At 50.7% G+C, this 13,580-nt stretch overlaps 3 protein-coding genes across 3 annotated transcripts; 1 reads left to right on the top strand and 2 right to left on the bottom strand.

Moving 5' to 3' along the window:
- Window positions 1-1,577: 1,577 nt before the first annotated feature.
- CTRU02_210985 (uncharacterized protein) lies at window positions 1,578-3,014 on the top strand (the record flags this gene model as incomplete). Its single annotated transcript, XM_036721774.1, has 5 exons — window positions 1,578-1,751; window positions 1,805-1,837; window positions 1,900-1,974; window positions 2,050-2,423; window positions 2,483-3,014. 5 exons carry the CDS (start codon window positions 1,578-1,580, stop codon window positions 3,012-3,014), a joined length of 1,188 nt encoding a protein of 395 aa, XP_036586146.1.
- A 333-nt stretch (window positions 3,015-3,347) lies between these two features.
- On the bottom strand, window positions 3,348-8,252 carry CTRU02_210984 (ABC transporter; the record flags this gene model as incomplete). Its single annotated transcript, XM_036721775.1, has 1 exon — window positions 3,348-8,252. One exon carries the CDS (start codon window positions 8,250-8,252, stop codon window positions 3,348-3,350), a length of 4,905 nt encoding a protein of 1,634 aa, XP_036586147.1.
- Window positions 8,253-10,361: 2,109 nt separating this feature from the next.
- On the bottom strand, window positions 10,362-12,116 carry CTRU02_210983 (DNA repair protein rhp41; the record flags this gene model as incomplete). The annotated part of the gene is made up of 1 exon (XM_036721776.2): window positions 10,362-12,116. The coding sequence occupies one exon, from the start codon at window positions 12,114-12,116 to the stop codon at window positions 10,362-10,364; it is 1,755 nt and encodes a 584-aa protein (XP_036586148.2).
- Window positions 12,117-13,580: the final 1,464 nt, after the last annotated feature.

Genomic DNA, 13,580 nt, shown 5'->3' with positions numbered 1-13,580 from the left:
TGATTCCGAGGACAAGCAGTTGTGTACGGAGACGTGGCAGCCAATGCTACTCAATACTCACACGAAATGCGTCAAGTCTTCAGTCTCGTATTTCATAAGGTGAGACATCAAGTCTTGGGAGGTAGACGGCTGCAAACGGTAGGTAGGCCCCTGTCCATCTAGAATCAGCCTGTCTTGGAAGCGGCAGCAGCAACGACACTGACAGCAGTGAACGGTATATATATAATAAGGTGAGTGCCCACTATCGTGGATGAATCACTCTTTCACCGAAACCGATCACTGTCCAGCAGAGCATGTGCCATTTGTTCTGCTTGCCTGACCTCTAGTTTCCCTTAACCAGGTGAGCAGGTGGGAAAACGATAATCAGTAATGCGTCGATGGAGTTTTTCATGACTGAAACATAGAGGGTCTAGTACAGTTCACCCTTACTTAGATACCGCCTGCCCTCGTAGCCCTCCTTATACAAGTTATCACTGGGTGGTAGTTCGGAAGTAGCAAGAGCCGGGCGGCATAAGAAGCGGGCAAATCCTTGGATATATGTGGCGATGTAGGTGCAGAAAAAGACGGAGAAAATGTAATTTGAGAGGCAGTATATACACCAGAGCCATGAAAGAAGCCATTAACTGGTGAGCGTTTGATCGTGCATATGCCTTTTGGTTCTGATTCGTAGTGTCCAACAAGCACCATCCAATTGACCAGCAAAGTCCATCGGGGATTGATACCCGTGCACTTCCCCTCTTACTCCTTCAGTCATGATTGGCGTGGCCTGTCGTTACTGTTCGTGATTCGTGTGTCTCTGGAAAGTTAAAGTGCCCCTCTACACCAGCGCCTCGTCCTGCTGCAGTAGACGGCACTTCTATTGTGTACCCCGGCCTCTCTACTTATTCAACATGCAATCATCCCGTTTTAAATCAGAACCATCATTTTCTGTAGTTCTCACGAGCCTTTAACATGCTTCCCCGCTTTCCACTGTCAACCTCCCTTGAGATGGAAATAGCAGAAAAAGGTAGACTGCGCCATATTATATGGTATCTGGATATAGGAGGGATGATGAAGATATTACTAGCCAGCATATCCTTTTTAGTCTGGCTTTAGCTAAAAGAGGATCCTGGCAATTGGGCAACTCTGTTTAGGGACCGGCGGTTGGGTGGGCAGCGGACAAGGAAAAGCCGAGCACGGCAGTTTCTTTTTGGGTTTCCTCTGTGCTTCTCTCAGTGGACAAGTGACCAGCATTGCGGACCTTATATGTATGAAGAGAACGATGTGATGATGGGGTAGAGCAGTGGAAGTCCAACAAACTTCTTGACAGCTTTTGCTGATCAGCGTCCAACTCTCGTCAGCGTTTGCGTTGGCTACGACTTGATTTAGGAGGGATGCTTGTAATTCATCACAGCCTTTCCGACTAACGCACTCCCGTTTTTCCGTCTTAGTCTACTGAATGAGTACTCCTCGCCAAATCAATCAACTGGATCTCATCTGCTTTCTTCGCACACATACACATCCGCACGCGTGCGCACTCTTTCCCTCTCCCTCTCTGCATCTCTCTCGTCCTGCGCCTCCACGAATCAGAAAACGACATGGTCCAAGAAAGTCTTCCTCCTGAAGCATACGATGACAAGAGGGCAATCGTCATCGGATCAGTGGTTCTCTGCATCGGGCTTCCTGCAATACTGGTTGGCCTGCGAGTGTATACAAGGACTGTCGTCATTGCATTGTTCGGCATTGATGATATCTTTGCTATCTTTGGGCTCGTAGGTGATGTCTATACAAAGTAAAATAAGGCTGAACTGACATCCGAGCAAAGATGGCTACGACAGGCTGTGGTATTGCTATAGCTGTGAGTAAGTTTCGACCAACAACCCCTTCGCAAACCTGAATACCCGCAGTTGGCTTACCTAGGCTGGAGTGACTGAACATGGTCTCGGAAGACACATATTGACCCTAGATTCTTCTGTTATACCAGATTATCTTCACGTAAGTAGAAAATCAATCCCTTTCTCAAATTGATGTCCATTTCGCAATCAATGAGCTTACTTGCATGTCCCTCAGACCTTCTTTGTCTCCATCGTTCTCTACAACATCGCTCTCCTCTGCATCAAGTTATCTTTTCTGTTCCAGTACTACCGAATCATGGCCGTACCGAGAATGCGACGGACCTATGCCCTTGCCATGGTTGTCATCGGAGCATGGGCTGTCTCTCAGGTTCTCATTGCTACGTTCACCTGTATACCCGTTGAAGGGTTTTGGAACAAGACCATTCAAGCAAAATGCATCCCCTCGCAACCGCAGTGGTATATTAATGCAGCGGGGAACATAGCTACTGATGTTGCGGTATTTGCGCTACCTCTTCCCATTTTCTGGCATCTCAGCCTGCCGCGGAAGCAAAGATTACTTCTGATGGGTATTTTCAGCCTCGGCTTTTTGTAATTCACAAACCTTACCCTCCATCAAGTATGTTTGTTGTCTGCTAACTTTTTGTGAGCACCGTCGCCATCTCGGTTGTCAGGACCAAATACCTCAGCATTCACAAGGACTTCACATGGACTAATGTTGATGCATCACTCTGGTCCTTGGGAGAAATCGCCTCAGCCGTTACCACCGCATGCCTCCCTACCTTGCGACCTTTCCTGACTGCTATGTTCCCAAAAATGATGGCCCGGGTGAACTATTCGTTCCACAGTCATCAGACTGACACTCTGGGCACGTACCCCATACACCCTTATTCTGCCTTCACTGCCGACCCAAACGACGTCGACAAATCCGCAATGGAATCGGCCGTCTCTAGTGCAAGATCGAGCCATATGAAAGATGGCAAGCCGCCGACGCATGAATCGCCCTTTCAACATCACACCACTTCCACTGAAAGCATCTTCGGGTTGGCAAGCTTACGGGAGGACGCCATTACCCCCATGAAGTCTAACTCAAGCCCCACAAGTCCCAGGCTGATATGGTATCCTTCCAATAAAACCCCCAATCGCCTGGGGGGTTTTGACCAGCATGGTTCAGTGATCTGAACTTGTACCTGGGCTGTGTGGACGGTTCAGGCCATAGGCTGTAGAACCTCAAGGGGGCGAGGTAAAGTAGCACTGAACTGATGATAGTCCCAGAGATACGACCCTGAATTTGAGCAAGAAGAGGTGCTGCAGTACTTTTGCTGCGAACGGTAACGGTTACCAGATGCTTTATGGGCGGGTAAGGAGTAATTATAAGTCATTAATGAGAAGACCTAGGAAGTGACTCGTCTCTTCTTATGTCGTGGTATCTTTTCCGCAGCTGTAATCGGCGCCAGAAGGGGCCCCCGAGCGATAATTCTATATATTATGTACAATAATCTCTGTCTTGGGAAATCAACGTCTAAACTTCCACCATGGCTTCTTCTCCGACTCCTTGTAACCTTCTTCCTTGACGTTGTGCTTTCCAACGATGGTAAGAAAAACTTGATCGAGTGTTGTCGGGCTAACACTGTAATGCATGATGCCCAAGACTTCTCTCTGCTCTTCTAGCATGACTGCCAACTGACCAACTGCGCTAGATGACACATCCTGATCTGCTCGGGTGATGTCTTTGGTCTTGGGGCCACCAAAGGCCCCGAGAACCTCGCTTGCTGGCACAGAAAAACGCATCTGGCCATGGTATGTCTTTTCCTCCACCTCAGCCCCAGGAAATGTACTCTTCACCCAGCTGCGGAGGCGCTCGGTTTCATCCGGAGTGGTGTGTGGCGCTGTTTTGCTAATCAAGTGGACGTGAAGCGCATCTCCAAAGCGGCGACGAAGGTTGTCTGTCGTGCCAAGGGCCAGCATACGTTTCGCCAGAATTCCCGCCCGGCTAGCGAGAGCGTCTGCTTCCTCCATACTGTGAGTAGTGAGAAGAAGCGATCGGCCTGGAACAGTGGCTGCTAAAGTCTTCCACATAATACGCTTAGCGGCGGCGTCTAAGCCAGATGATGGTTCGTCTAGCAGGACGACCGTAGGGTTGCCCATGAGAGCGATGCCAAGGCTGAGCTTGCGTTTGTTGCCGCCTGATAAGGCGTGGGCCATACGGGTCGAGAAAGCCTGGAGGCCGACGGCGTGAATAACGGCATTGACATTGTGGTTGATGTCGGGAATGCCTCGGATTCGAGCGTAGAACTCGAGATGCTCTCGCACCGTCATCAAGTCCATAGCGTCATGCTGGGGGCAGACACCAAGATGTGCTCGAGCAGCGGGCAAATTGTGAATGACCGATTTGTCTTCAACCAGAATTTCGCCACCGTTGCGGCTTGGCTTGAGGTCCCCGCGAATTAAGGAGATGGTGGTTGATTTTCCAGCTCCGTTAGGTCCTAACAAGGCGAATACTTCTCCCCGCTGAATACCAAATGTGACGTTATCTACAGCAGTATTCCTGCCAAAAGTTTTGGTGAGATGCATCACTCGAAGTCCATCGTCATTACTTTGTGTTGTAGTAACCCTTGCCAACTCGTTTGCGAGCTCTTCATCGGATGCGGCAGGGTCTTCTTCCTCACTGTGCCGCCGCTGCCATAGCCGCCTTAATGATGAGCCAACAGAGCCGCTGTCACACCATAACAGGATGGCAAACAGAATGATCGATTGTAAAGCCAAATAGAGGATAGGGCCTCCGTACTGGAGCATCCCTCCTGGGTTCTGTGCAAGCTCCCGTCCGTCGCAAGCTGTCGAGAAGAGGTTGAGCGCCAAAAACATGGCCCGCACAACTGAGCCAATTGGTGCAACAGCAGAGATGACGAAATGGACTACCAGAAGGTAGTCGTCGACCTTGGTGACAGGTGCGTAGGTGACGGTGCACATATACGCAACCAGGTATATCAAAAACATAACTGCTTGCCCGGCAGCGACCCAGGCATATGTGGAAAGCTGCGTTTTGCAGAATAACGAAATTACGTAGGCCAGGAGAATGGCGGTCAAGCCGTAGAGCATGAATATGAGGAAGATGAAACCGACATGATACCAGATGCTCGATAAGGTAGCCCAGAGAATGGTTACCAGAGTAGTAGAGGCAAGAACGACAATGAAATCAAAGGCGAGATACGCAAGCCACAAAGGCAGCGGCCGGACGCCGTTAGAGTATTGTAGTCCGCGAACCATCCGTCTTCTTTCCAAGCTCGGGTATAGCGCGAAGAACCCGGGGTAAGCACTGAGAGCAATGCCGGTGTATACAAGGAATTGCAGCGAATTTCCAGTATCAGGGTCCCAGGGGGTTGCGAAGGGAGCCCAAGTCATCATGACTGTAACGTTGCTGAGCAACATGTTCATGAAATTTTGGGATAGCAACGGATTGAGAAGGCCGTTATAGTTGGACATGTAAGCAATGGTAGGTGCAACAGTATCGTCACCCAGCCAAAGACCACCTGGCAATGTCTCAAGGCGCCGATCGACAACTGTTCTTTTGAAAGCGTCAAATGTGTCTGCAAAGGTAGCATTCTGTTCGAGTAATTGCCGGGCGAATTCTAAGCCGGCACTGGGGTCAGAACCGGTGCTGGACCCAGAGTTGCCAGAAGCTGCGTTGAACACAGGGAGAAGAACGCTAGCAGCAGTAGCAAGATCAAGACTAGAGGCTGGCCCAATTACCAATTTCCAACTAAATTCGTTGAGGCTGAATCCCTGGCTCTGGTCAAGTGATCGCTCCTCCGAAGGAGCACATCCAGCTTGTTTTTGACCCTTGATGAATAGTGTAACAAGGCCAGCTGCTGCCACAGGAAGGATAAAAGCTGTGAAATGAGGGACCCAATTTGTCTTGAGAATGGTAATACGCTTGCGAAAGAGAACAGCAGCCTGCTTGAGGTACCCGATGCGGTGACCGTCTAGCAGCTGCAACCCTCCCTGAGGTACAGCGCCGACAGGAAGAACCTCGTCTGATGTCGCTTTCTTCTCGTTGTAATCCGAAGATGTATCAAGTGTGGAGTTCTCTGTTTCCCCGCGGACCTCTTCCGCCAGCTGTAGAAACACGTCCTCAATTGTAGGCCCTGAGAATTTGTACTCTCGAATGCCGTTGGCCTCCAATGTGCGGATAACCAGAGCAGCCAAGGACGAAGACGGGGCGATATAGCTCACAAAATCGAAGGAGATCTTCTTCTCAACACCCTCCACCTCAGGAGCGTTCTTGATTCCAGTATCCTTGTGAACATGAACTCGGTATCCGCCTCCAAGTCTGTCTTTTAGCTCGACTGACGATCCATCAGCACGCAGTGTGCCTTTAGAAAGAACGGCGATGTGGTCAGCAAGGAGATCAGCCTCATCCAGAAAGTGCGTAGTGAGGACAATGGTGCGCCGTCCGCGTTCAGCTAATAGGATGTCCCAGATTTTTCGCCGACTGAGAGGGTCGATGCCACTGCTAACTTCATCCACACAACACACTGCACTCCCTCCTGTAAGCATCATTCCTAACTGGAGCTTTCGTTTTTGTCCGCCAGACAGAGTTTTCGACATCGCTTTCCGTTTCAGTTCGAGATCAACAGACTTGATCAGGTCAAGAATCTCTTGTTTAGTTGCAAGGTTTGTAGGGGACTTGAGCCTGTTAAAGATCTGAATATGCTGCTCAACCGTCAAGTCGTCCCACATAACATTCTTCTGAGGTGCTATTCCCAGCCCGCCAGTCCCATCGATAGTGATTGAGCCACCTGTTAGCTTGTTGGTACCGGCGATGGAGTCCAAAGTGGTAGATTTACCACTACCGTTGGCACCTAGAAGGGCTAAGATTTGGCCTCTGCGGACGTTCAAAGTCAAATTGTCGACCGCAACGACGGGTTCGCGAGGGGTTGAGATGAAGGAGAACAAGCGACGCAAAGCTGAGGGCCTGTAGATTTTGGTAAAGCCTTCAAGGCGTACAGCGGCGTCATCTTCGGGGTTTTCAGTCGAGCCGAGTACAATGTTCCTGCCTTTAGCAGTAGTGCCGTGTAGTTTAGACTCAATAAAAGCTCCAAGTAAGGGATAGCCGAAGATTTGAATTATGAGGTAGATCCAGAGCACAATTCCAGTGAGTTCCCAGGGGCTCCCCGGTGCAACTTTGGTGAGATTCGTCGGGGCATCTTGAGCCTCCCAACGGGCCATGTATGTAATAAAATAAACGTAGTTGCACGGGGCAAAGAGAAGGCTGAGAATGCCGACGGCGGCGGTGTTGGGGTAAGAAATGGACTGCGCGAGGATGCCGAGTATTATACTCAAGAGAACAGCCGCAATACCGCTGATCTGGGCCTTCTTGAAGAAGGAAGATGCTAGAATAGAGAAGGAGGCCATGGAAATGCCATTGAGAACATGGTAAACCAAAACAGTGGCCACACTGGTCCGGGCGAAGACGCCCGCGCGCAATACCAGCGAGCCGATTACCCAGCCAGGGAGATAGAGGACGGTGAAGGCAAGATGATAGGAGACGATACGGGCAGCTTGAGCGTGCCATCGGCGTTTGACGGGCATCATGGCATCGAGGAGCCGGGTCATGCCACTCTCACGCTCGGTCGCAATGAATCCGGTGAGATGATAAGTGACGAACATGATGCTGGTCATAAATGCAACACCCATCCAATTGGTGATGGCGCTTTGATATCTGATGCGAATCTGAACGGCGCGCTCCTCTTGAGTTATGCTGGTGAAAGGATACTCGTCGACAGGGTCGGGCAACGAACGTTGCTGAAGTTGCGAGGATTGTCCAGATGCCGAACTCGCCTGGACGGAGGCGATAGCGGCATCGACTGCGCGTTGCAGCGGCAAGAGGTAGATTTGGGCATCGTTTCTGTCCGAGTCAACGTCAATGACCATGGATCGCAACGCGCCGTCGCTGCGAAGAGTGTAGTTCCAGTAGTCGCCAGGGCCCTCAGTAGGAGAGGCCTGAAAGACAACAGCGCCATAGCAGGTCGAAACTCCCCGGAGGTTGCTTCGGCAGTCGGTACCGAGGTCAGCCGTTGATGACCGGCGCAGGGCTGTCTTGCCGGTACTCTGTACGGAATCGACAAGAATTTCGATGACTCTATCGATATCGCCGCCGGCGAGACCATTGTTGACAAACACAACCGTCTCTCTACCGGCGCTGGATGCAGCGTTGAGAGCATCCGGGAGTGCGCGAATGTGTCTTGGATCAGATACACCATATGTAGACGGTGGGACAAAAAGGTTCTTGGCAAAACTGAAAAAGGTCGTCAGGGCAATCGGCAGGATAAGTGCGATGAATATGGCGGCAATAGAATGACGACTGACAATCTTCCAGTTCTTGCAAGTCAGTGTCCAAGTCTGGCGTAGGAATGCCATAATGACAGGCGTCGCCCAGAGCGGTTGGGCAATGAGTCGCTCGTCGTTTTCGTTGTCTGCGGATGCTGATGGTGTGGGCACTGACCACTTACTTCAGCGGCTCGCTCCAACACCGGGAGATGGTGTTTAGAACAGGACGACCACCGCTGAGGGAAGCAAAAATTATCGAAGAAAATGATTATCAATTGGTTGACCGAAACGTCAGGAGTAGTTGAGCAAAGAAAAAGATGGTGGTTGTGTGCAGCAAAGCGGCTCCACGGAGCGCCCACACGGGGAGTTCGTGCAGACGGGGTGTGGTTAGGACCGGGCTCAACTGGTTCGAGAAATGTTGGATGTCACCCGTCGTCAGAAGTTGGGAGAAGGGCTGCACGGCGTCGATCGTCCTCGGCCTGGAAGCCTGACCAGAAGACGAGAACGAAGAGACGTGCACACTTGAATGAGAGGAGAAGAGCAGTTTATGTATCGACAAGAAGATATCGGTTGTATAGGATGGAAAGATGAACAAGGGTGCGAGGATTAACCTTCATGCCACAGGGCAGATAGCAAGCATGAGATAAGACTGGGAAGTAGGTGTTCGTCCCAACAACAACGTTGGATGACAGACCACTGCGTAAATCTGTTCTCGGTTTATGCGACTGAGTCTTGAGACTCGGAGGTGATGGAAAAAAACGAAAATTTCTCCTGGCGTCGTGGATCGAGGCAGAACAGGAATCATGCCCGGATAAGAAAAAAAATCGCGGTATTCTGTACTACCTTATGGAAGGCACTCTTCTCTACTATATACGTACTCTAGCGAATTGGGGCGCCGCGGCCCGCTAGAAATCAGACCGAATCCCGGGCGGTTGTTAGCATCTGTGCCTCTTGAACGCGCCTCTTTGCAGTATTTGTTCAGGCATTTCCGGGCCACTTGGCCCACATCATGCACAGACTCACCTCGCTTACCACGTAGTGTAGGTAGTACCTGGGCTTCGAGCTTCAGAGCTCCATACATATAAAATGTGCAAGTGGCTTGGCAAAGGACCGTAGTAAGCTTGGCTGGCTGCACTTGTGGCTGGCCTACCATGACATGGCGACGTCTACCGGACCGTACAACTGAGCTCAGTGACTCTGCGTATTGGGGTAATTTACTCAGGATGGCAACAGTGCCTTGAGCAGATGGCGGTCATGATGTGTTCCAATCCTACCCAGAGAAGTAAAGTGATGGATGCCTGCTCGTACCATCTACACCAAAACGGCTTTCACCAAGTCCGTATTTGAGCCAACAAATGAGAGGGTCGCAACATCCCGCTCCTCTTCACTTCATCCAAATGAATTGATTGTTGTTGAGCCTTCATCTTGCCCGCGCGGTCTAACACAGCCCCTTTGCGCCAGATAGCTGCTATGTCTCGGGTGTCCGCCGTTGGCCACTAGTATACTGTGTTGCTTTAATCCCGGGCGTACCTCGCACAGAAGAGACTTGGGTCATCAGGACGCGTGTCACCGATGTCCAAGCAGCTACTTTTTGAGCATACAATTGCACAATCGTCAGCGTCGTATCACACATCTAGTCTCTGTCTCTCTTATTTTTTACATTAATTTATTTTTGTTCATTATTTATTCCGAGATCAAATGTTCAACACCTGGGAGATTTAGGACCATGTGGCCATCTGGCTTCGGGCCAAGCCGCCCTGAAAATCGTTGACGTCGGTCAAGAATGCCTCGGCTCTATTGGGGAATATGAACTACCAATCACGGTTGTTAAATCCTCCACTCTTCACACAACTCTGTGTCGCTTCTCGTGGTCGGATTTAGCCTCTCGCAATCCACGTTACCCACGCGGAGACATGCCCACTAAAACCACTCCACTGCGATCTCTCCGTCTAGTGTAAGTTAATGTGCATCGCGCCATGAAGATAGCTTGCTTTCTTCCGCCTCGCTCAAGCTCACCCCCTTTAAGTAGGAAGCACCATAAAACAAAACAATATTCATGTATCTTCAAAGTTTTTCCTGAAATCTCGCAGTAAATTTATTGACGCGAGACTACTGCCTTGAGAGCATACAGATCCAAAGGCTCTGCGTCGTAAGCTCGCTTGTCGTAACTCGCTTTGCGACACGCAAGGTGATCCTCGTCTACTCCACTAGAAATCCTCCGCCACCCCCGTCCTCTTCCATGTCGTATTCTTCGGTAACGTCGCTTGGTGCATCCTCAAGCTCGTCTCCATGTCTCTCGAACCCACCGCTGTCGTCTCCGGTCCCCATAACAACTCCGTCCTCGTCTCCGTGTTCGTCCTCAATCATGAATCCTCCACCACCATCCACTGCAATGTCATCTTCTTCCGTCCCCGCAAGCTCTTCCGTGATTCTTTGCTCCTCCTCGGCCCTCTCATCCGGATCCACACCTGCCCATACACGCTCTCGGATGCGGAGTGCTGTGAGGAACCGCTTCCAAACTCGGATTGCCATCAGAGACCGTTTGCTCTGCTCCGCTTGTGCATCCATATCCCCCAAGCCATCCATTACTGCCTGGACTGCCTCTTCATACTCTCGGGCTATTACCACGCCGTTAAGAACCGCCGTGCCGTGTTTGCCTTTGAATTGAAAACCGGTCAGCGCAGGTGCGTAATCAATGCCCAGAATGTAGGCTGCACGTGCAGCAGTGTCGAACTCGTCAGCGACGTGAACGCCCCCTTCGGGTACCATGCTAGGCACGTAAATATCAATATTGCCAAACTTGTTCTTCGGCACGCATCCGTTGACGACTGGTGATGGACGGTAGAGCTCAGTTTGTTCCTCCATAAACACCGGCATGCCTGCTGCATCTCTCTCATCTCCACCATAACCATCATCGACGTACTGGCCAGGTTTTGCATTGGACCTGCGAGGAAGGAATTTAACTGGAACCTCCATGGGCTTGACTTCGCGTCCCATGCGATACCACTTGTCTCTGCTCCTCGCAACGCGCACGTCTTTGCGACGGTATACCTTCTCTAGCGGGGCCTTGCTTCCGGCCGCAACTGTTCCTGCAGGTTGTGCTCCAGGTATGAGGACTTCGTTCCGCCGCAAGTGCCTTTCCAGCGCAAAGACAGGATGGTCTTTAAAGTCTGCCACATTACGTGGCATGGGCTCACGCCCTTCAATAGCAGTGAGCTCGTTATCTTCAATTTGATCAAGATCGGTGGGCCAACGCCGGGCAAATGGTTTCAATGCCTTGCGCCACCACCAGCTACCTTTCTCATCCGCTGTTTCGACGCGCAATCTTCGTGTCTTTGCGGCATACGCCTTTGCGTATCTTCTAGTCACGTCGCGGACAGTACCATCGGATTCAAAGGCAACTACATAACTCAGGCAGTTTTCTCGGTCAGAGGCTGGCGGCTCCAGTGCACGAGGTTTCCACATTGAATTAGTCACCAGGGGATCAACAGGTTGCCATTTCTGATGAGCAACATCTAAAACCTCTACCCAGTAGACCGGATATGGAGATTCCCGGATTCTTTTGCGGGCTCCCGCATGTTTGCGGGCGACTGGTGCCGAGCCTGGCATCAGTGGTAACTGGTATGCCGTAGCGTTTGGGTGTCCAAGTCGTTGCAGAGGCGAGGCTTTGCTCATGTCGGAGGATGAAGATGCTTCCTCGGGAGCCGAGTACTGAGACAGCTGTGCCTGAATCTGTTCTGCCTTGGTGGGTTTTGTTGCGGTCTTCGTATCACGAGGCTTGGGGAGTGTTGGCCCGCTTTGAGAAAATGACAAGGGTTGCAAGGAACAAACCAAGCGGGCGCGTACTCCGGCAGATCGTAACAGAGCGCAGTACAACTGAGCACCAACGTCTCGAGAACCATGCAACTTTCTGGCAGTCTCCCTGAAGTCTTGCCGGTCCATGCATGAATCCATATCGCTGGGGAGCTCGTACTATGATTTTGGCACTCAGCTATGCTGCATAAGCGACAGAGGACAAATGCACTTACTTTGACAAGATGACCTGGGTCTTCTGACCATAGAGACCGGCGCAATCCCCTCTCTGTGACCTGAAATTTAGATTTGAACATTGATCCCGCTTGTTGAAGGCCTGTTTTCAAAGATTCTGTCTGACCAAACTGTGGGAGAGTGGGCGCTGGATTTAAGTAATCGATAGTCTTTTTGGACAGTAGAGGACGTAGAGAAGCCAGGACCTGTTTGTCACCGCACCATCGATTTCTTAAAGCGCAGTGAAGGAGGAGACACAGTACATGTGCCTTATGGACTGATACACGACGTTCCCTTTCCTCCTTGGTAATTGGTTTCCGCCTGTCACCGCGTGTTTTGGTAGCCGCTGTTGTTCCTGCATGGATCGATAGATTAAGAGTAAGCTTCTCGGGTTCTTCTACTGTCCCTGACTCAGCCTGCACAGCACTGAAGTCAACGTCCTCGAATTCGACCTCTTGTTCGTCAGATTCTTCATCATCAGAATCTCTGTAGATAGTCTGGACAGTGGGTGCAGGGAGAATAACATCTTCGAACTGGATGTCTTCTTCTTCTCCATCATCATCATCCTCATTCACAGGCTGCCCTGGGGATTTGATAGAGTCAGGCTGTGCCTTTCTTTCCCCGGGCCTTTTCAGCTTTTTTGGAGGCGGTTCTGATGAGGCTGAAGGACCAGCATCCGCGGCTGCTTCAGCTAGCATCTCCTGATAGACATCTGGTAAATCAGACACTGCGGGCCTTCGCTGAGAGGCCCTGGTTCGTTTACGGCCAACCATTAGTGGGGGCTGTGCGGTATGGAAGAAAGTGTATCGGTTGTAGTAGTATAGAGGAAGTATTCCAAGCACATGTGAAATACGCTTAGCCAATACTGAAGATTATTGGTTGCTTAAGTATCCGTATGTTCACTAATGGGTCGAATAGGCACCTTGTTCTGACTGACTCCTTCTCAAGCTGACAAACTAGTAGTGCAACGTCATAACGCACAGGCCATTAACGCGAAAACATGTGACAAGACACCTGACAGTCCCATTCCACTCCACTGAACCCTGTCTATTGGTGCTCCAAGCAAAAACCCTCAGAGATGTTGTGTGTAAAACCCCCATCATTTACAGTGACCCTTTTCTCCAGCTTCCATCTCCCAACCTTTCACTATAAATATCCAACTCCCACACAGGCATATGCGATGATGTTTATCGTTCACTCGCATTTGGGTGAAACTCGCTCCGCCCTGTCAATCTGCAACTTAAACCCGGTCTAACATGTTTTGCAATCTGGCCGACACCGAGCATGTTTAACTGCGCACTTATGCCATATTGGTGTAGCGCCGGTTTCGCTTATAGCAAAATATCCTTTTGGGTTGGGGGCGGGAGGCGAGTGAGCCTCTAATTTTAACTG

The sequence above is a fragment of the Colletotrichum truncatum genome, assembly GCF_014235925.2.
Source record: "Colletotrichum truncatum strain CMES1059 chromosome Unknown Contig_0007, whole genome shotgun sequence".
Taxonomy (NCBI): domain Eukaryota; kingdom Fungi; phylum Ascomycota; class Sordariomycetes; order Glomerellales; family Glomerellaceae; genus Colletotrichum; species Colletotrichum truncatum.
The sequence above is the reverse complement of the archived record's forward strand: the minus strand, read 5'-3'. Positions and strand labels throughout refer to the sequence as shown.